This window comes from Baudoinia panamericana, assembly GCF_000338955.1.
Source record: "Baudoinia panamericana UAMH 10762 unplaced genomic scaffold BAUCOscaffold_1, whole genome shotgun sequence".
NCBI classification, from domain to species: Eukaryota; Fungi; Ascomycota; class Dothideomycetes; order Mycosphaerellales; family Teratosphaeriaceae; genus Baudoinia; species Baudoinia panamericana.
This window is the reverse complement of record NW_006911257.1, coordinates 670,474-689,800: the sequence shown is the minus strand read 5'-3', so window position 1 is coordinate 689,800 and position 19,327 is coordinate 670,474. Positions and strand designations below refer to the sequence as shown.

Sequence of the window (19,327 nt, the reverse complement as noted above, 5' to 3'; positions counted from 1 at the left end):
TGGTGGCCACATATCTCCTCGTCCGAAGAAGCTCGGCGACAAAATCTGTACGGCAGTGCTAGTCGCAATTGCGCCGCTGGGCAGTTGTCGATGGTTCAGGAGCATTCATGTCCGATATTGTACTGATGCCGTAGAAGGCATGGCGTGGATGGGCTTGCTGCAGGGTTTGAGCTATAGAAGTAGTTCCCGACTGAAGACATCCTCAACTGAGACTTCGGCAACGTATAAGCCCACTGTTGAAAATTACGATGCGGTCGTGTTGTGTTTCAGTCCAGGTGGGTCAGTGAGCTTAATCACATTGCATAAGGCGGTCGCTCAGCCGGCTAGGGACTGTAAGCGGGTTTTATGATACAGTTGCACACGACGATCTGAGCCGATCTGGCTGTCCGAGCAACAGGCCCCATCTAAACCTAGCTCATGCACTCGCATGCTAAACCTACGATGCTTATGCTACCCCTCAAACTGCCGTGTCAAGGCGTCCTAGCCGGCACGGTCAGCAACAAACGCGCCAATTCCATCACTCTAACCGCGGCACCTGAGCCGCCAGCTTTGCGTCCCTATGGTGTAAATTGAGCAGTTGTACAGCCGCCCGCGCTTCGACCGACGTCCACTTGACACTCTTGACTGGCTTTGGCTGATCTGGCATAGACTGGCTTAGAGCGATCGCAGTCATGCTGTTGCTACGCAAGCGTTTGCGAGTTCCAGACACGAATTCCGGGCTTACACCGTCGAGATGCTGCGTACTTCTTACGTGTGGCATGGATGAGTCAATGTTACCATATTCGCGGCGAGACTGGCGGCGCTTGTGTGTACGATGCTTGTCATGAGCACTCGTGGGCATCTTGATGGTTAGCGTCTTAGGCTTGCATGTGGGAGAGTCGTCGGCATCCAATGCGCGCCAGGACGTCGTCGGCAGGTTGCGGGGCTCGTTGAGGAGTGATCTCGAAAGTGAGCTCATTGGCATGTTTGCTGGCACTGGTGGAGTGTTGCTTCCGCGGCTCTTGTTGATGCTCGTCCATCCAGAGGTTGAAACGTAGTGAGTGCTCTTGGGTGATAGCGTGGGCGACTCGACCATCGATGCTGCTGTGATATTATCGTACTTCGAGCCATCAGAGTCCGAGGCGAATGGTGAGCCAAGCTTGAATTTGGGGCGCGGACGAAGCTCCCTTCCACTTCCCAAAGTAGCAGGAGTTAGTGCTGTTGAGGGAACGCTACGAGGGACCTCGTTAGGACCTCCTGCAGAGCTTAGCGGACTGGCAGGACTGTCGCACCGACTACCGTCACCAGCCATCCGCAGGTTCTCCGCCTCCAGTCGAGCACAGCTGATGACCTCCGAGCTAATCTTGAACTTGCCATAACCGGGCTGATCTGGCCGCAAGCAGTCCTTGAGGAAGCTGTGACCGAAGATGGGTGTTAGCGCCCACCGAATGGGGTAGCAGAAGCTGAGGCAAATGGCTCTGGCGCATGAGTACGGCATCCAGTACCCCTGAGCGGCGAGTGCACCGCCAGTGATAGAATGAGATAGTTCTTTGAGACCGTCATTGGTGCTGAGTGCTTTAGCCGGGGTAGTCTGTGAGGTAATCCAACCGTCAGCCGCCTCATCACGAAATTGCAGGGTGGGTAAAAACCATACCTTCGAGTACTTGAGTGCTTTGAAGAATGGTGTGATCCTGACGAGCCCAATCTGATAATCCCACATGACGGTATATGCCTTGCCCGCACCGTCGTCCGGCATCTTGAAGGTGTATTGGAATACTGCGCAAGCACGTCAGTAATTTCCTTACAATGCAGCTGACGAAGATACCAACCTTCGAAACCTTCCCGGCTGGTCTTCCCGAAGAATGTCTTCTTGTCACTTGCGTAAGGTATGTGACGCTGATAGTCTCTGATCAAGCCATCACCGCTACGACCCGAAGGGTAGACTGCGAAGCGCTCGTGCTGCTTGTCCATCTCCTTCCATTGTTGATCGGTAAGACACAATGGCGTATCAGTGCATTCGAACGGTCGATAGTTGACGGGGTCTTTCGGCGTCCCTAGCAGAAAGACTGCATTGTCCTTGACTAGCTTTTGGCGGCCAGTCGGAGACTGGGCTGCTGACGATGGTGTTTGCAGGCGCGGCGTGGAAGGACCAGACTGCAACTCAGTCTGGTTTGGAGTGGCCGGCGAGCTGGCCGAGCTGTCGTCTTGACGCCGGCCGTTATCGAATGGATTGAGAAGGGAGTTGATCTTGAGCTCCTTGATTCCAGTCATACCTGCTGAGAATGTGTGCTGCACCGATGATGCTGCCTCAGTGTTCCTTCCGAAGTCGGAAGAGCACGGCGACGGCAGTTGCGTTGAGACGAGAGAAGGGCTAAGAGGCATCGCAGGAGCTGATATGTCCATGTCTAGACTTAGACACTGACTGTCAAAGAGTTGGTTAACTAGCGCCTACTGGCGGTCAATGCATGCATCCAAGCGCGAGGAGACCATCATTTGTCTTATACTGCATGTACAGGGTCTCTTTGTCCAGTCATTCATTCGATCGTGACATGATGCGGACAATTGTCGGCAAGGATATCCAGTGACCACACAGTGGGCAGAGCTCGGCATGTTCAGCCTTTTTCCGTGTGCTTGTATGGCGTGCAGGCATCAGAGCCGCTCACGATCCCGTAAAAGGCCAGACAATGATTCGCCGGGACACGTCGTTTGTGCGGCATTGCGGTATGCGTGCTGCGGCCGAACCGGTTCGGCGTGACAAGCAATGGCTGTGATTGTGCCGCTAAAGCAGGTTCCGTTCCACAGATCTGGAAAAGGTGCGTGCGGTACGCTCAGGACATCGTGTTTCAAATCGATGTTATCTGGACCTGGTTCGGCTCAGTGCAAGTGATTCAGAAACACCACCAGTGTAGGCACGAACTTGACTGCCTCTTCCCGTAGCAGTAGACAGCACACTACGAAGAGCTCTCGGACGCACAGGGGCATAGAGGGCGACACCTAGGCCTCAAGCGTCGTGATGGGGATATGTAATGCCGTACACTTCAACATAGTGAATTACACAAGCAACACAACAACAGCAAAGCTTGCGGTGTAAAGCCGAGTACCCAATGACCGTTCCGCATGTGGATCGACGCAGTCATGTACACGGAGACGGAGAAGTCGAACGGTGCTAAAGAAGTGCAGATCTTCAACTGCGAAGGAGTGATGCCTTGGGGAATGCGACAGGTGGCGGGATGTTTGGTGGCGCAACCACCACCCGAAGAAGCGGAAACATGGGCATGCTGTCCCACCAAACCTTGGGGTTTAGCGGCAGGTGTCAGGATTATGTTCTGTCTGAAACTTTGCGGTCTTCCGAAGGGCTCGACGACTTCGGCCGCCAAACTCAGAACGCTCCAGAAGTTTGGCTAGAGGAGCATGTATTATTCGTGCCGCAAGCGATGCGTTGTTATCACTCGTATTCTGATAGCAATCGAGCACGGTGGTACGAAACCGCGGCCCCTGCCTCGGCAGATGCCACGCGGCTGTCAAGCGGCTGTTCGCGGGTTTTATGCAGCCATCCAGACGCCGAGCCACATACTGTCGGCCCAATGCTAGGAACAGGCGCGTGTACCCTGTGGAGGGTCTCCGAAGGTTGCATACCGGGGTCCACATTAATCTGCTATACCAACCGAGACAGTCGTCCAACCGGCTTAAGTTGGGCTCGAGTCCTGCGCGGGGCGTCATCTGTCGGTTGTATAACGACGGATCATAGCGCCTCCCGCCGTGACCACTCTGTCTCAAGCCAGAAGAGAGTGTTATAGAGCGCGCACGCAATGCTCGATGGTTTCCATGGCTGTAAGTTGGTTGGCAGCGGTTAGGTGTCACCGCTATTCAGCCACTGCAATGTTGCCGTCAGCGAACAAAGAGCAAGGCGTGGGGACGGCAAACGTGCGGAGTCTGCGTGTTGCATATCGCGTCCACTGATTTTAGCTAGACCATCCAGCATGGGACAAGATTGAACTCCCTGACCGCTACGGTGTCTTGCAGCCTCGGTTGAGGCGTAAGTCATAGCTGCATACACGCACTTTTAGATCATGGCCGTATTCAATAGACTTACAGCGTTATAAGGCAGAAAGGTCAGTACGAAGTAATCACGTATGACCAGACTATCAAGTGTGTTGTCCGCCCGCTATGTGTGTGGTTGGCCTGACGTTCCATTAAACTGCGTCTGGACGCTCGAGCGGACTACCACGGTTCTCCCGTTAATATGTCGTACGACCTGCTGATGGTCATCGTATGACTTCTTATCAACGCTTTACACATGATTATTCCCAAAGTTAGTGGATGGATGTATGTCGCATCGCCGTTCACGCCGCTGCTCCTACCTCCCAATAGCAAGAGGTTGGATGAGCGAATGACATGCATGACGCTAAGCTCAATCGCGAGCGTCGGGACAGCGGGATGGCGTTAAAACCGCGATCGCGCTTACCTTTCGAGTGAACCTCGAAGCTCCCCTCGCTCTTGCACATTAACGGACACGACAAGCTCGGGCGTAAACAAATAAGGCGCGCTCGTCAACAAATCTCGTCCATCGAGGCTCTTCAACTTTCAGTGAAAGCGCAACTTACACACTGCACTTGCAAGCACTCCAACTTCAAGCGAAGCCAAGCAATTACCACACGATCAAGACTTCCAAGTCGGCAAGAACATCAAGATCTTCAAGACACACGACAGGCGCCATGTCTGGCGTCCGCCGCTCTCGCCGTCTGGCTAGCCAAGAGCCTGAGATTAAGAACACCACTGGTTTGTACCCTTATGCTCCCCTCTCCCGCCTTGCCCCTTCCCCCCTAGCATGTATTAGCGGTTACTCACCCTGCTGCTTCTGCAGAAATTCACAAGCCAGCGCGCAAGAGGCCAGCCAAGCGGCCGACCTGCGCGTTTGACGTTGAAGCTGCAATTGCGCGTGTTCTCCGCGACGACTTCATGTACTACCACAGTCTGACCCAAGTGCAACGTGCAGAGGTGGTGCAAGGCATCACCGCACGGAATCGTAGACTCGAAACGACCCTCGCAGAAACTCAGAACACGGTCGAGAAGTACGAAAGCAAGTTCGAGCAGCTTACGAACGAACTCGAAGACCTGCGGGCCCGCCTTGAGCAATCCGAGAGGGCAAGCGGCAAAGCCCAAACCGGAAAGCAGACCCTTCAGCGCGCTATCTTCCTTCAAAAACTCCAACAAGCAGAACCGCGTCACGAGCAGCCGCAGCCTGCCGATGAGTCGCAGCCTGCCGATGAGTCGCAGCCTGCCGATGAGTCGCAGCCTGCCAATGAGCCGCAGCCTGCCAATGACACGGAGTCGCAGCCTACCGACGAACCACAAGCGCTCGCGACAATCGAGGAAGTCGCCACACCTTCTACCAACATGAAGTCCTCCCCAGCACCACCACCCAGCAGCCCCAAGATGCTAACGACCACCAATACCTTAGGCCTTACTGGCATCTTGACTGGCACTTTCCACCGCGTCGTGAACGTGTTTAGCCCTTTCCACCGCCGCACTCCTGGTCCATCATCTCTTGGCGAGCTTACTCCGGACGCTCGCAAGCGTTCCGTAAACGAAACCGAAGAGACGCCGCGCCCTGCCAAAGCTCAACGCACCGACGTGCGCACCGCTGCTACTGACAGCGATTTCAACACCGAGAGCCGCCATCCGGGCCGCCACCGCCCTGCGGAGCGACATGGCAGAACAATAACAGTAAACCGAACGCCACGTACTAATGCCCGCACCCCCGCGCCTGACAGCGATTTCAGCAGTGAGAGCCGCTATTCAGATCGCAATGGCACTGCAGAGCAGCATGACCGAGCTACCACATCGACAGGAGCGCCACACATCTTGCCGTCGCCACTTGCACACTCTGACAGCGATCTCAACATTGAGAGCCGCTATTCAGATCGTCGTGGTATGACAAAGCAGCGTGATGCACCAACATCAGCACAGGAAATGCCACTTACCTCGCCATCCCCAATGGCACGACCTGACAGCGATCTCAACACCGAGAGCCGCTATTCAGATCGCCATGGCGTTCCAGGCCAGCACGATGTGCCCGTTACTGCACAGGGATCGCCAAGCACCTCGCCGTCGCCACCGGCACCATCCGGCAGCGATCTCATCACTGAGACCCGCTATTCGAATGGTCGTGGCAGTACAAAGGAGCCTGAGACGTCCACCACACCATTGGGACCTCGTGCACAGCATGGGACTCCGCGCTGGCACACTAAGACGCCGCGCACATCCATCATGCCTTCGGCGAAGAACAACCGTGTTCCGACGGGTCTCTCTACCGTCACTGAATACACGGAGCTCACCACGAGGGCTGATGAAACCTCCTTCCTCAACGACACAAGCTTCCTGGCATCCACCACGCCGAGCAAGACTCCAACTCGTCCACGTCGTACAGCTGCTGGCGCCCGTGCCGCTCGTTTAGCGCCAGCCAGCAGCCGCAAGACGCAACTACTTAGTTGGGAGCGCCAGATGGCGGCTGCCCACCATCCCGCCGACATTGCCGTCGATGAAGAGTATCAGAAAATGGAGAAGAAGCGCAAGGCGGACGATGGGGATGGGAATGCGCGCAAGAAGGTCAAGGTCGACAACCTGCGGGTGATCCCACACAACCGGCCGGGAGACTCGGAGGGCACATTCCGCGTACCCGACATCGATAGCGATGATGAGATGGAGGTGGACGCGTCAGTAGCTGAAAGCGAGAATGTTTTTGGGATGGTGCAGGAGGTGGAGGAGAAGGAGGCGGAGATGGTCTTCATCTTCCCAAGCGTCGGTAAGCGGACAGAACCACCACTGCCGCCTATGATGGCGGCAGCTTGTGGCGAGATCTTTGGGAAGGGTTTCACTACCTGGAAGGCGGCCAAGGGCTTGTAGATTCGTACATCTTGTATTCTATCCAAAAACTAGCGCTCGCACCTCAATGCTCTCCCTGCCCGGCCACTCCGGCTTCGTCCTAGGATCTACGAACGCCGAATGCGGTGTCCTGGCTCCATCCTTACTGTCGTAGCATTGCAACAAGATCCGCTCATCGTTCGTCATGCCACTCCAGTAGTACCACTTGCCCTTCTCCGTGTATTTGACACCAGCAGTCTCGCCCGTGCGATGCGGATACCGGTGCTCAACGCCTACAATGTCATCGTCTGGAACTGTGCGGCTGTCGGCATATGCTAGTGGAGACGCAACGACAGGGCCATTAAGCGGTCGCCACACGTTGATCAGCCGTACACGATTCTTCAGCAGCGCTTCCGCTTCGTCACCCATGTGGTAATGCACACGCGCCTCCGCGGATTTGGTAGTCTGATCGATGTGTGCACGGTTCACGGGCGCACGTTTGGCATTGGGGCCACTTCGACGGATGGTGTGATCGAAGATAAAAATGCGATTCGCTCCGGGCACATTGTCTAGGAGTACCTTCTCTACCTCGGGGTAATAGACGGACTTGATGTGCTCATCGTCAATAAAATCTTTCTCCTCGCTATTGACTCCCTGCACGATGCCGAAGCCGTTGACGTTCATATCGAAGTCTTTCTCGCGACCACGGATGTCATTGATGGTCACGTCGTGCGGAAACTCGCCATAGTTGCGTTGAGGAGAACCCTCTGGCGGCTCCTCGACGTAGTTGAAGGGCGCCGAGCCATCAGTGGGGGGCGCATAAAAGGTCAAGCTCGAGTGGGCTGGGCCACGAGGAACTGGGATGTCCGCTGTGGTGCCGAACTTGGTTGCGGTCTGTGTCTGTGTTGTGGTAGACATGGCTGTATGTTGCGGGCTTCTTACGGAGATAGGAATGGTAGGTGGGACTGTTAGGAATGGAAAGATGAGAGAGGAAATGGAACGCGAAGAGCCACTATATAATACTCACTCTACGTTGTACGCCTATGTGAGGTCGAGAGGTATCTTTGGATTTGTAAACGAACTGTATCTCGCCATCGGACGCATCGAAAACGTCATTGCCGTACTACCGAAAGTAGGGGACACTTTCCGCGGGGGGACCATGTAATAGAGTGTGATTTATATCCGGCGCTCCGATGACGATGCGGCAGGCTTGGAGGGTACTTTATTCACCGAGAGCTCAAGTGGTGTTGTGCAATTGCGTGCTTTCGAGTGCTGGTGTAAGCGTGCTTTGCCAGCTCAGACCTGTTAGCACGCAGCCTCGGACCGCGATGTTGCCTCGCTTGAACCGCAGGACCCCGGCTAGGGACAGACAACGAAGATTGTTCTGCGACGGGGAAGCTTACGGTGCTATGTGCGATTACAATCAGTATCTTCATGAGTCTTAACTGGCTCCACGCTGAACGCTTGACCGACGCACGACATGCGGCTTCGTGGCATGCTCTTTGCCCACGCAAACCCATCGCCGCCATAGGCTGTTCATGCCTTTATCATTATGGCGTGCCCTCATTGCTCGTTGCTACTCGCTCCCGCTCTGCTTGCTGTTGAACGTCTCGCCTTGCTACCTTCCATTACTCAGAACGCTTGATGACGAGAATGCTGACTTCGATGCCCTTCGTAGGCGTCTGGCCCGGCTTGTACGGGTTCTTGGTGACTCCATCTAGCAAGCGCTGAATGAGCTCGGTCGGGGTTGCAGGGCGTTCGACATGCTCATTGCTACTGCGCGTTTGTGCCTGCTGGGCATATTGCGTCACCACCTCACGGACTCTTGACTTCTCCTGCTTTGTCCACCAATCTCGAGCCCAGGTTTCTCTGCTCACTGGAACCTCTTTCTTGGCGGAATACTGGAGCTCGAATTTGGCACGACGGCCATGGAAGCGCTGCATGCTGGTACTGCGTTGCGTGAGCGTGTCGCAGAGTCTTCGAACTTGCCGCTCGACGTCGGTGTGTTCGAGTAGACGGTCAACAGCCGGCATGCTGCCCAGTTGTCTGCTAAGGTCAGAAGATAGGCCATGAAGCACACATATTGAGCGAAGCAGCGGATCAATGATAGGCGATAGGTACTGATCCAGAAACGTCCGTGCTCCTGTTCGTGTCGGATACACGAAGAGGAGACTACCGCTATGCGGCGAGAGCTCGACGAGTCTGTCTACTAGTATTGATGGTCCTTGAGTGTTGAACATATCCGTAAACTCGAACAGGGTTGATGGCGGAATGTAGCGCTCGACAACGGACACGTCAATGGACGAGGGTGGAACGACTGGTCGTGGTGAGCGTGGCAGAGATGAGAGGTCTTGCTGGTAGTCGGAAATCGGTACGGCGCTGTCGAATACTTTCTGTGTAAAGTAGTCGTCACCCCCAATTGGAGGGCCAGGTGTGCTCGGCGGAGAAGTTGGTAGGTCTGCTAAATTGAACCGGCCTGGTATCGCGTGGAAGACATTAACCCACACTGTTGGCGAGGATGGCGTGGAGTTGTGGATGGCACTAATGACCTCTGGAAATATATGGCCAGTGGCGGACGGACTGGGGAGGGCATGCGAAAGGACTCGAAGCGGATTGCTGGACAACGACGCGTGTCGGAGGTTCTGGACTTTGGAAGTCAGCTCGTTGTCCACGAAAGTATAAAGGGAGTATACCTAGAACTTGCACAGCGTCTACGACCCAAGGAGCAGTATCAGAGACGTCCGGTGGCTGTAGCGCGATGCCAGGTGCCGCGCTGCCCTCGAGAGCTGGGCCTGCAGTCGGCGCGTCTCCAGGTGTTCCAGCAAGATTGCCGGGATCGGTGGATGGCGACTCCATTGGGATGCTTGTCATTGCCGGCATGTTAGACCATGTCAACTCGCCTGTCTCTGCTGGCGGGGTTAGGGTGGAGATGAATTGGTGGACCGGACTCTGCACAGCTCGTCCACCCAACTTTGGCGGCTCGAGGATCCCAATATCGTGCACTAGGCTGAGTTGAAGATCACGACACGCGTCAAGAAGCTCACTGTCAGCGTGCGACATGCTCTCCACCATCCCAACCATGTCCACCCCTGGATGCGTCGCGTCCAGGGCACTGTCCAGTAACTGATGGCCATACCGATCTGGATGCGGTGCCGCGATTCCGAGGGCCTCGAAGGACGGAAGTCGAAGACCGGGTCCGGCTTTCTGCTGTGGTCGTGGTGGCGGGATCGTGTGCACTGGCGCAAGGGCGCCGCCCACGAGCAAGTTCATATCGCAGACTGGTGGTTCATCTGAGAGCGGGGTCGTTGCAGGTTGACTGGCAATGGCCGGGGCGGGATCCGTGGGGAGGATATAAGCAGCATCAGGCAGCAAACTTCGAGGCGTCCATTGCGTTTGCCCTCGAGCACGCGCCAGCGTCCGGCTGAGGGTCGGAGACTCGAGAGAAGAAGGCTCGATGCTAGCCGGTGAAGGCGCAGCTTGCAGTGCAGCGGGCAGCAGTTCACTCACGTAGTGCCCATCAGGCAGGTTCGCTGCCGGAACGGCAGGACCCATCTAAGGGTGCGGATAGCTGCAATAGGCCACGCTATGGGAATATGTCAGCTCCAGGTGGTCGTTATGCGTGACGACGTAGCAACTGCCACCGATAGCGCTGTGAGCAAAAATGCCTATGAGGATTACGAATTAGCAGTGTTCCCTCGAGTCACGAGAAACGCGGCTGGCAGCAGGTGGCCGGCAGCAGAGTCGTGCGGGTCCGGCGGATGTTTCATGCAATTATGGCACCTCGTCAAACTATGCTAGGATGGACACGGTCTAGAACGCTCTCATTCAAGCGGGACGGCGGGCGCTATCCGCTCAATGGAGTGCAATTGGCCAGCAAGCGACATGATTCGTGGGCAACAGGGCTGTCAAAAGCCGGCCTCCCGCTCGTGCAAACTCTCCAGAGACTGCATCTCAAGATCATTGACGAAAGTTTGTGCCACTCACTCCTCCATGCCTTCCGCAACATCTCCATCCTCTTGTTACTCGTAGGCGGTGAGGTCGGTGTCCAAGCCGGCTTTGACATTGACGGACTGACAGATGCACAGCCACTCTCAGAGGCCGGCAAGGGTAATTAGGCCGCTCCCGCCTTGTCGCATTGTGGTGCGAATGCGGGTGAGAACTGATGACCAAGCGAGCTCGTTAGCTTACTGGAAGGTTGTAGCCTGAAGCCGTTGACCGTTCGAGTATAGCTCAGTACCACCCGTGCACAATCTCGCAGGGACTGTTCAAGGCCGGGACATGTGCACAGATTGTAACCGGAGTGAGTGCGTATTGCTTCGTTCCCAACACGCCAAGCACGACCGGAGCCGCCTCCGCGCTTTCGGACGCTTGCCCGAACTCCTCGCTCCAGAGTCGAAGTATGGCGAGAACCAAGGAAAGTAGCTCGCCTTCTGAGTTCTTGCCTGGGGTCAAAGGTCAGACGGCATCCGTTGAGCAGCACACAGCATTGTTGGTGCAGATGCCTACTGACCTTCTCACCTCACTAGTCTACAACCATCACGCTGATGTCTCATTGCCATGGCAGTTCCGGTACTAAATCCTGCGGGGGAGTAGCTGAGCACGCAAACCCGCTGACTGATTCTCCGTTTCATCGTGCCCCTTCAATGTCCAACGCGGTACAAAATGACAAAGAAGTAGTGAGCATCAACACCTGCTGAAGCACTAAGACATAGACGAAGCGAGCGCAAGCTTGGCAATATACGCATGCATGCCTAGCACGGAGTTGCAGCCGGCCCAGGAAAGGAGCTGCTGTCCGCTCTAGAACTCAGAGCATGGAACTACAGACAGCCAGACGAGCATCGAAGATGCGCTCCATGGGCTTAGATCCGTCCTCTTGGCCTGTACTAGGACCAGGTTTGTAGCCCAGCGGGTGCAGAGCAAGTAGACAGTAGAAAGACACAAGCACGCAAACAGTTGCGGGTAGACTAGTCTGATGGCTTGCAGGCCCGCGCATGTGGCTTGATTGGCTTGCATAGAGACTGCCCAACACGGAACATCCCATTTCCTTCACTCTCCTCGTAAGACCCATCACCTCCTCCGCCTCCACCATTATAGGTAAGTAGGTCGCGTACCGTTTCATACACGTGAACGGGTATCAGTCAAACGGACAAGCAACTGGAATCCCACAACTTGTTATGCTCACGCAAACGTGATTCCTCGAAGGTACGACGCGTTATACGTCATCTCAGGCAAGCATTCACCACATCTCTCCACATCCTGTGGCCTTCCGTGTCTCTCATGTTTTGCATTACCTGTACATTATACATCTCGTCCTGTTACCCTTGCAGTTCGTCGTCTCCGGCAAGGATTTGATATACAAGTGACAATGAAGAAGTTCTTCAACAAGGCCAAAGAAGCGTTAGACAGCCACGGCTCCCATGGCACAACCTTCCCGGGTCAACAGCAGCAGCAACCTCAGAACCAGCAACCCATCCAGAGCGATCGACCGTCTAGCATACAAGCTCCGGCGCAAGCAGATGTGACACGATACCGATACCACCATGGTGCTAATCTAGGCTCCGTGTTCATCCTCGAACGCTGGCTTTGCGGGTCTATGTTCCCCGAGCACGCCCAAGGTTCCAGTGAATTAGCCGCCGTCACCGCCTGGATCCATCAAGAAGGTCCTGACAAGGCTCGGGAACGCTTCGAGCGTCACTGGCATGAGTACGTGAGCGATGCGGATCTGGACTGGCTTCGAGACGCCGGTCATTGCACAACTGTCCGCTTACCGATCGGTTACTTCTCGCTTGGTCCGCCGTACTGCGAAGGCACGCCTTTTCAGCCTGTGGCGGCAGTCTACCAGAATGCCTGGGCCGCCGTAAAGCAGCTCGTGCAGAGGTGTCATCAGCGTGGCGTCGGTGTGTTGATCGATCTGCATGGCTTGCCAGGCGGTGCAAATGCACAAGATCACTCCGGCACGAATTTTGGTAAGGCGGAATTATGGGGCTCACGCCGGCACCAAGATCTTGCGACCCGCTGCTTATGCTTCATCGCTCAGGAAGCGCGGGGGATGGACGGGGTGGCAGGAGTGCAGATCATCAACGAAGCAGAGGGGAATGCTAGAGGCATGTATGAATGGTACGATCATGCGCTGAAGGAGCTCTCATCAATCGATCCTACAATGCCCGTCTACATCTCGGACGCGTGGGATCTCAATAGAGCTGCCAGCTGGACTCAAGCCCGCAACAGCCTGGCTGCTGGTAACGTAAGTCCGGTCGTGGTGGACACTCATCTCTACTGGTGTTTCTCCGACGCAGACAAGGCCAAGTCTCCGCAGCAGATAACACAAGAAGTCGGTGGCAAGCTCTCCGAACTCGACGGCAAAGACGGTAGCGTCGTCGACCATGGCGCCGCTCAGACTATCATCGGCGAGTACAGCTGCGTGCTTGACGGCTCAACCTGGGACAAATCGCGAGGCGCACCCAAAGAGCAACTCGTACGCGGCTTCGGCAACGCAGAGTCCGCACGCTTTCAGCAGCGAGCTGGCGGCTCGTTCTTTTGGACGTACCGCATGGACTGGATGCCGGGCGGTGAATGGGGCTTTCGGCAGATGACGGAGCAGCATGCCATCGTACCTCCCAGCTCTCTGACACTACCGGCGAATGATGTCCAGGGTCGTATCCAGGCCGCACAACAGCAGCTCGCACAGCGAAAGCAGGACAATGTAGGCGCACATTGTCATTACTGGGACAGCAATCACCCGGGTCAATACGAGCACTGGCGATACGAGCAAGGCTGGGACGTTGGGTACAATGATGCCATGGCGTTCTTCGGCATGCGGAATCAGAGTGGACTGCAAGGTGGCGACAAGATCGGCATGCTGGATCTATGGTGTCTGAAGCGGCTACGTGAGAGCGGTCAAGGTGGCAAGTTCGTTTGGGAGTTCGAGCAAGGCTTGCGACAGGGCGTTCGGAGCTTGTATGAGGCTGTCGGCGTCTAAGCCAATGACTCGCGAGGATGCCTTGTGGGCGACCATCAATGCATTTACGCCCCAAGCTTACAACATTGCCGCTCAAGCACTTCGTTATCACAATCCGTATGGACTCTAACATTACCCGGGGCGATAACGCCATGCGCCGTCGCTGAACATTGTTGCAATTGACAACAATCGTCACGGGTCATCATTCGTCGACGTCCATCTCCTCCACGCCACCATCTCTGGTAAGCCTTTGCTTTCGCTTGGTCTTGATCCTCTGCTTCTCCTGCTTCTGCACCTCCTCCAACTCTGCTTCGTCCCTCTCCTCCAATTCCATCTCCTCTTTCTCCGCCAACTTGCTCTCCTCCAGCACCTCCTCCACCCGATCCCGATACTGCGGCGGCAACAAATGCTGGTTTTCGGCCACCAGCTTCCGGTCAGCCTCGAGCTGCTTCGCCTTATTGCCACGCATGCGGTTCTTGTAGAATTGTCGCTCCCGCCTCGCCCGAATCTCAGAGACTCGTTGCATCGCTTGGAGCGTGGTGGCGACGAGCTCACGGTTGTAGCGGATGGGGATGTTGCGACGTTGAGCGAACTGCAGGGTGGTGTCGACGGTCATTTCCTTGCCGTGGGCGCGCCGGAAGGCTTTGGTCCAGGCGAGTTTGCGCGGGTTGCGCTTCATTTTGAACTGGACGTATGCAATTAGTCAATGTCGGCGGTATACAGAGAGGGATGGTTATATCGCCTCGTACGTTCTTATGGCATTTTGAGCGGCAGAAGCGAAACATCTTGGCGTCGTTCCGGACGAAGGTGATGCCCTTGGAAGGATAGCATGGCTGGGAGCAGAAGTAGCACGTCTCGATCCTGGTGAAGTCAGCGTTGTACACTAGGACCTGCTCTCTGTAGCACACCTCATCTTGACCGCTGTAATATATGGCCTCCCCGTCTATGGCTACCGATGGATGTTGGTTAAGCGTCGCATGTGAAATCTCTCGCTCGCGTGCCAGGCTAAATTCGAATCCATGCTGTGTGGTCCAAGCGTCATCGGCAGTGTAAGCCGAGGCCCAGCAAAAGTTTCGCGAAGAGTGACAAGGCGCAATTCAACGTTCCGCCCGCTTATTATCGTCACGCCCTTGACATGCATATCACATTACCAGCATCCATTGATTATCCATCAGCGTATGACTCGCGGAAGCCTCCACCGCCATTGCTCGGTAATAGAGCTTCGTATCAGGTAGGGGTTGTAGCTCTTATATCTTTCCCCCTTTCCCTGCTGCCATTCTATCTCCTTCCAGCCCATCCTCAGCATCCACCTCGATTTGACGTCTAACATGGACGAAACGCAACCTCTCCTAGCAGATGCAAGAAAGCCCGCGGACAAGTCGAAACAAAGCGGCAGCCCCGGCACTTCCATCTTCGCCTTTCTGAACGACCATGATCCGAACCCACAGGATTGGTGCACGTCGTACAAATGGTTCATCGTGGGCTTGTTAGCCTTCATGGCCTTCACGACCACCTTCACCTGCATCTCCGTTGTTCCATTCGCAAGTGACATCGTCGCGGACTTGGACGGTCGGACCGGAGGCCACAGTACTTCAACAGCAAGCGTACTACTCGTCACAATCTGGGAACTGGGAGAGGCGGCCGGACCACTTGTGATCGCGCCGCTCAGTGAGACCTATGGACGCTATCCCGTCTTCAACGTCGCCAATGCCTTATTCATCCTCTCCACGGCTTTGGGAGCTCTGAGCAACAGCACCGCCCTACTGATCTTTGCTCGATTCTTGACCGGCGTTTCCGTTGCGAGCAACGTCCTCAACCCAGCGATTATAGGCGACATGTTTCCACCAGAGCGACGAGGGTCCGCAATGTCTATGGTTCTGTTAGCTCCACTAGTTGGCGGCGCCATTGGACCGGCTATCGCAGGCTCCATCGCACAAACACTCGGATGGAGGTCTGTACTCTGGATGAGTCTGGCGCTCGCGCTTGCCGTCGAGGTACTATTCGGTTGTTTTCTCCGCGAGACGTACTCTACACCACTCCCGCCGGGGCTCGTTCCCGAGTATATCGCGGAAACTCCAGACTGCGCCGACGAAGAGGAGATCAAGAAGGCCGCCGTACCCGACGTCCGCGCAAACCACGAGATCTGGACAGCCATAGCGCGCCCCGCAAGAATGCTCTTCGGCTCCTTCGTACTCCAGGCTATGTCCCTGTATGGGGCGGTTGTCTTTGCGTTCTTCTACGTAATGTCCACGACGCTACCCGGTATCCTTCGAGACCAATATAACCTCCCGCCAGCAATTGTTGGTACCTCATTCCTGGCTTTCAGTAAGTTCACACGAACATGACATCTTTACTCGAGCGATTGTTGACATGACGGCAGGTGTCGGCTCAGCGTTAGGGATTGCAGTCTGTAACACTCTGCTCGACCGCATTTACTCTTCGTTGAACGCCAAACGGACCGACAGCAAACCACTACCGGAAGCTCGCCTACCCCTCGCAATCTTTGGCGCTGTGATCCTGCCGATAGTCGTCGTTCTCTACGGTTTCACTGCCGCCTACCAACTTCCTGTTGCGTTAATGCTGATATCTGTCGCATTGTTCGGATTCAGCATCATCGTAGCAATCGTGCCGGTGACGGCATACGTGGTGGATGCGTTTGGGTCATATTCTGCCTCGGCCATGACTGCGGTACTCATCACGCGATGCCTGATGGGAACCTTCCTTCCCTTGGCCGCTGCTCCGCTTGTGGAGCGCTTGGGATACGGCTTCGGTCTTTCGGTCCTGGCCGCTCTTTCCATGCTTTTGGCTCCCGTGCCAGGGTTTGTGATGAAATTTGGGCGTCAATGGAGGCAGACGAGCGATTACACAAGAGATACATGATAGAGCTAGATTATGTTTCACGGGTATACATTGGTAGATATCTCGTCGAGTGAAGCTATACTTTGTGCATGTCTCGATCCACTGCACGTCTGGTACGTTGTTGACCGTCACTTTTTCTGCTCATATCTCGAGCTCGCCTCATCCCAATTCACCACATTCCAGTACGCCTTGATGTAGTCGGGACGCTTGTTGCGATACTTCAAGTAGTACGCATGTTCCCACACGTCAAGCCCAATGATTGGATACCCCGAGGCACCGGAGATAGACTTCGGCATCAGCGGGCTGTCCTGGTTGGCAGTCGTGACAACCTTGAGCTTTCCATCCTCGTGAACGAGCCACGCCCACCCAGAACCGAAGACCTTGGTAGCTGCGGTCTCGAACTCCTTCTGGAAGGCCTCGACGGAGCCAAAGTCCTTCTCGATTGCAGACTTGAGGTCACCACCCAGCGTGGTATTGGTCTTGAGGTTCTTCCAGAAGAAGGAGTGGTTGGCATGCCCGCCTCCGTGGTTGCGGACGGTGCCGCGCTTGTCCGCTGGGACCTGGTCGAGCTTGGTAATGAGGTCATCAACAGCCAGGGCAGAGAAGTCGGATTGGCCCTCAAGGGCGGCATTCAGGGTGTTGACGTAGGTCTGATGGTGCCGGGAATGGTGGATCTCCATGGTCTCGGCGTCGAAGTGAGGCTCAAGGGCGTCGTAGCTGTAGGGTAGCTTGGGGAGCGTGTACGCCATGATTGCCGTCGTTGTCGCTGTGTTGTTGGGCGTCGGAAGGAAGCTGCGATGTCTTCAGTATCACAAGGGGATTAGGCAACGCGTAGAACCGGTGGTCTTACGCTTGCTGAATCGAATCTAGCCTGGTTTGCGCAGAAGACACCATCCAGCCGAGACCTAGCGGCAGGGTGAAGTTCAGAATCTGCATTGGGCCGTGTCGGAGAAGGTGCGAGTTGACATCAAGGTGCTTGTTTGGTCAGCAGGAGCGAGGGGCTTTGAGCACGTTTTCTGTACGCTCGTGACTGTGTCAGCTCGCATGAAGAATGCTCCTTCTATTCTTGTCAAAGGCCATCTGGATTCCGAACGTGTTCCTGGAGGCATCAATGTCCTGGACTGATTCACCCAAACGGGGGGAGGTAGAGACCTCCTTCTGACCCGTCTCGTGAGGTTTGAGGACTGTAGCTAGGACCTACGTTATCCGTGCTTATGAATCGCTCAACGTCACCTCACCCTTCTACGTCTGAAGCACGTTACAAGTGACTAATGGGTGCAGGGTTTTATTACCATGAAAGGCATCAAGCACGTCGAGCACATGTAGACGGCACAGTGTTGGAAATCAAAATGGCCCGTGCGTCCGTGATGGCCCTCTCGGCCGCGTCTTGCCGATAGCATTTTCGGCCTGCAAGAAGGTGACAGCCATCCAGTTGCGGTTACGGATAGGCCACAACCACGCCGTGAATAGTATATATACGGTAAGTTCGCCCCGGCAGACACCAACAGGTAGGCAAAATCAGCTTCTGTGTTCGCTCGTCAATCTCTCTTACTGCCATCTCGAAAACGCTTGGTCAACAGCGCATTAGCACAATGAAACAGTGGGTTACAGGTCAGGATGGGCTTGACAACCTCAAGCTCAAGGAGGCAGAGAAGCCCGAGCCCAAAGATGGCGAGGTACTGGTCAAGATCAATGCCGTCTCGCTCAACTACAGAGACACCGAGGTCGTTATGGGCCTATATGGCCACCACGTATCCATCGGCCAGGACGAGGAGATTGTACCTGGCTCCGACATTTGCGGGACAGTAGTATCTAGCAAGTCTGCAGACTGGAAGGAAGGCCAGCGAGTGATGGCTATCTTCAACCAAACCCACCTCACTGGTCAAGTCAAGGCAAAAGATCTGGCCAGTGGTCTTGGGCTTCCGCTTCCAGGGGTTTTGACGGAGTATCGCTGCTTCCCTGCTGAGGGACTAGTTGCGGCGCCGGACTACATGTCAGACGAGGAAGTCAGTTGCCTGCCCATTGCAGCGATGACGGCCTGGATGGCAATCAACGGGATGCGACCATTCGGCCAGCCAGTTGACAACGCGAAAGGCAGCGAGACCGTTCTCATCCAAGGTACGGGAGGCGTAGCGATTTGCGGCTTACAGATAGCACATGCTGCTGGCCTCAAGACTATCGTCACTTCGTCGTCGGATGCAAAGCTAGAGAAAGCCAAGAAGCTGGGCGCAGACTACACCATCAACTACCGCTCTACGCCGGATTGGCAGAACGAGGTCATGCGTATAACCAACGACAACGGTGCAGACATCATCTTCGAAAACGGTGGCGCGGACACACTGCTGAAAAGCTTCGACTGCATCGCCTTCGGCGGCCTGATCAATTGCATTGGGTACCTCTCCGGAAAGGAAGCCCCAGTGGGTGATAGCCTACACACGAATGTGCTCGCGCTCAGACGTAATGTGACACTAAAAGGGATACTTAACGGACCAAAAGACCGCTTGGAGGAGATGGTGAAGTTCTACGAAAAGCATCAGATCCATCCGGTGATTGACCGAGCGTTTGCCTTCGAGGAGGGTAAGGAGGCGTTGAAGTACCTTTACTCTGGTGGACACTTCGGTAAAGTCATCGTAAAGCTAGCCAGCAGTTGAGCGTCGTATCCTAGCG

General features: G+C 55.4%; 11 protein-coding genes across 11 annotated transcripts; 4 read left to right on the top strand and 7 right to left on the bottom strand.

Moving 5' to 3' along the window:
* Positions 1-321: 321 nt before the first annotated feature.
* On the bottom strand, positions 322-2,795 carry BAUCODRAFT_179029 (uncharacterized protein). The gene is made up of 2 exons (XM_007673666.1): positions 1,809-2,795; positions 322-1,755 (listed from the first exon to the last, which is right to left on the bottom strand). Exons 1-2 carry the CDS (start codon positions 2,380-2,382, stop codon positions 518-520), a joined length of 1,812 nt encoding a protein of 603 aa, XP_007671856.1. The 5' UTR covers positions 2,383-2,795; the 3' UTR covers positions 322-517.
* A 1,008-nt stretch (positions 2,796-3,803) lies between these two features.
* BAUCODRAFT_29023 (uncharacterized protein) lies at positions 3,804-4,321 on the bottom strand. The gene has a single exon (XM_007673665.1). The coding sequence runs from the start codon at positions 4,022-4,024 to the stop codon at positions 3,830-3,832; it is 195 nt and encodes a 64-aa protein (XP_007671855.1). The 5' UTR covers positions 4,025-4,321; the 3' UTR covers positions 3,804-3,829.
* Positions 4,322-6,515: 2,194 nt separating this feature from the next.
* On the bottom strand, positions 6,516-7,960 carry BAUCODRAFT_179338 (uncharacterized protein). Its single transcript, XM_007673664.1, has one exon. The coding sequence runs from the start codon at positions 7,759-7,761 to the stop codon at positions 6,904-6,906; it is 858 nt and encodes a 285-aa protein (XP_007671854.1). The 5' UTR covers positions 7,762-7,960; the 3' UTR covers positions 6,516-6,903.
* Positions 7,961-8,471: 511 nt separating this feature from the next.
* BAUCODRAFT_60933 (uncharacterized protein) lies at positions 8,472-10,113 on the bottom strand (the record flags this gene model as incomplete). Its single annotated transcript, XM_007673663.1, has 2 exons — positions 8,472-9,490; positions 9,537-10,113. 2 exons carry the CDS (start codon positions 10,111-10,113, stop codon positions 8,472-8,474), a joined length of 1,596 nt encoding a protein of 531 aa, XP_007671853.1.
* Positions 10,114-10,230: 117 nt separating this feature from the next.
* Positions 10,231-11,100, top strand: BAUCODRAFT_178834 (uncharacterized protein). Its single transcript, XM_007673662.1, has one exon. The coding sequence runs from the start codon at positions 10,602-10,604 to the stop codon at positions 10,956-10,958; it is 357 nt and encodes a 118-aa protein (XP_007671852.1). The 5' UTR covers positions 10,231-10,601; the 3' UTR covers positions 10,959-11,100.
* Positions 11,101-11,647: 547 nt separating this feature from the next.
* Positions 11,648-11,836, bottom strand: BAUCODRAFT_118417 (uncharacterized protein; the record flags this gene model as incomplete). Its single annotated transcript, XM_007673661.1, has 1 exon — positions 11,648-11,836. The coding sequence occupies one exon, from the start codon at positions 11,834-11,836 to the stop codon at positions 11,648-11,650; it is 189 nt and encodes a 62-aa protein (XP_007671851.1).
* Positions 11,837-11,966: 130 nt separating this feature from the next.
* BAUCODRAFT_29015 (glycoside hydrolase family 5 protein) lies at positions 11,967-14,179 on the top strand. Its single transcript, XM_007673660.1, has one exon. The coding sequence runs from the start codon at positions 12,209-12,211 to the stop codon at positions 13,820-13,822; it is 1,614 nt and encodes a 537-aa protein (XP_007671850.1). The 5' UTR covers positions 11,967-12,208; the 3' UTR covers positions 13,823-14,179.
* A 371-nt stretch (positions 14,180-14,550) lies between these two features.
* BAUCODRAFT_29011 (uncharacterized protein) lies at positions 14,551-15,017 on the bottom strand. The gene is made up of 2 exons (XM_007673659.1): positions 14,710-15,017; positions 14,551-14,662 (listed from the first exon to the last, which is right to left on the bottom strand). The coding sequence occupies exon 1, from the start codon at positions 14,940-14,942 to the stop codon at positions 14,751-14,753; it is 192 nt and encodes a 63-aa protein (XP_007671849.1). The 5' UTR covers positions 14,943-15,017; the 3' UTR covers positions 14,551-14,662; positions 14,710-14,750.
* Positions 15,018-15,069: 52 nt separating this feature from the next.
* Positions 15,070-16,302, top strand: BAUCODRAFT_135458 (uncharacterized protein; the record flags this gene model as incomplete). The annotated part of the gene is made up of 2 exons (XM_007673658.1): positions 15,070-16,126; positions 16,182-16,302. Coding segments are annotated over exons 1-2 (1,116 nt in total), but the record flags the coding sequence as incomplete, so codon positions are not given.
* Positions 16,303-16,462: 160 nt separating this feature from the next.
* BAUCODRAFT_29009 (uncharacterized protein) lies at positions 16,463-17,954 on the bottom strand. The gene is made up of 2 exons (XM_007673657.1): positions 17,511-17,954; positions 16,463-17,452 (listed from the first exon to the last, which is right to left on the bottom strand). The coding sequence occupies exons 1-2, from the start codon at positions 17,594-17,596 to the stop codon at positions 16,789-16,791; spliced, it is 750 nt and encodes a 249-aa protein (XP_007671847.1). The 5' UTR covers positions 17,597-17,954; the 3' UTR covers positions 16,463-16,788.
* A 298-nt stretch (positions 17,955-18,252) lies between these two features.
* BAUCODRAFT_144303 (uncharacterized protein) lies at positions 18,253-19,311 on the top strand (the record flags this gene model as incomplete). Its single annotated transcript, XM_007673656.1, has 1 exon — positions 18,253-19,311. One exon carries the CDS (start codon positions 18,253-18,255, stop codon positions 19,309-19,311), a length of 1,059 nt encoding a protein of 352 aa, XP_007671846.1.
* Between the last annotated feature and the right edge of the window lie 16 nt (positions 19,312-19,327).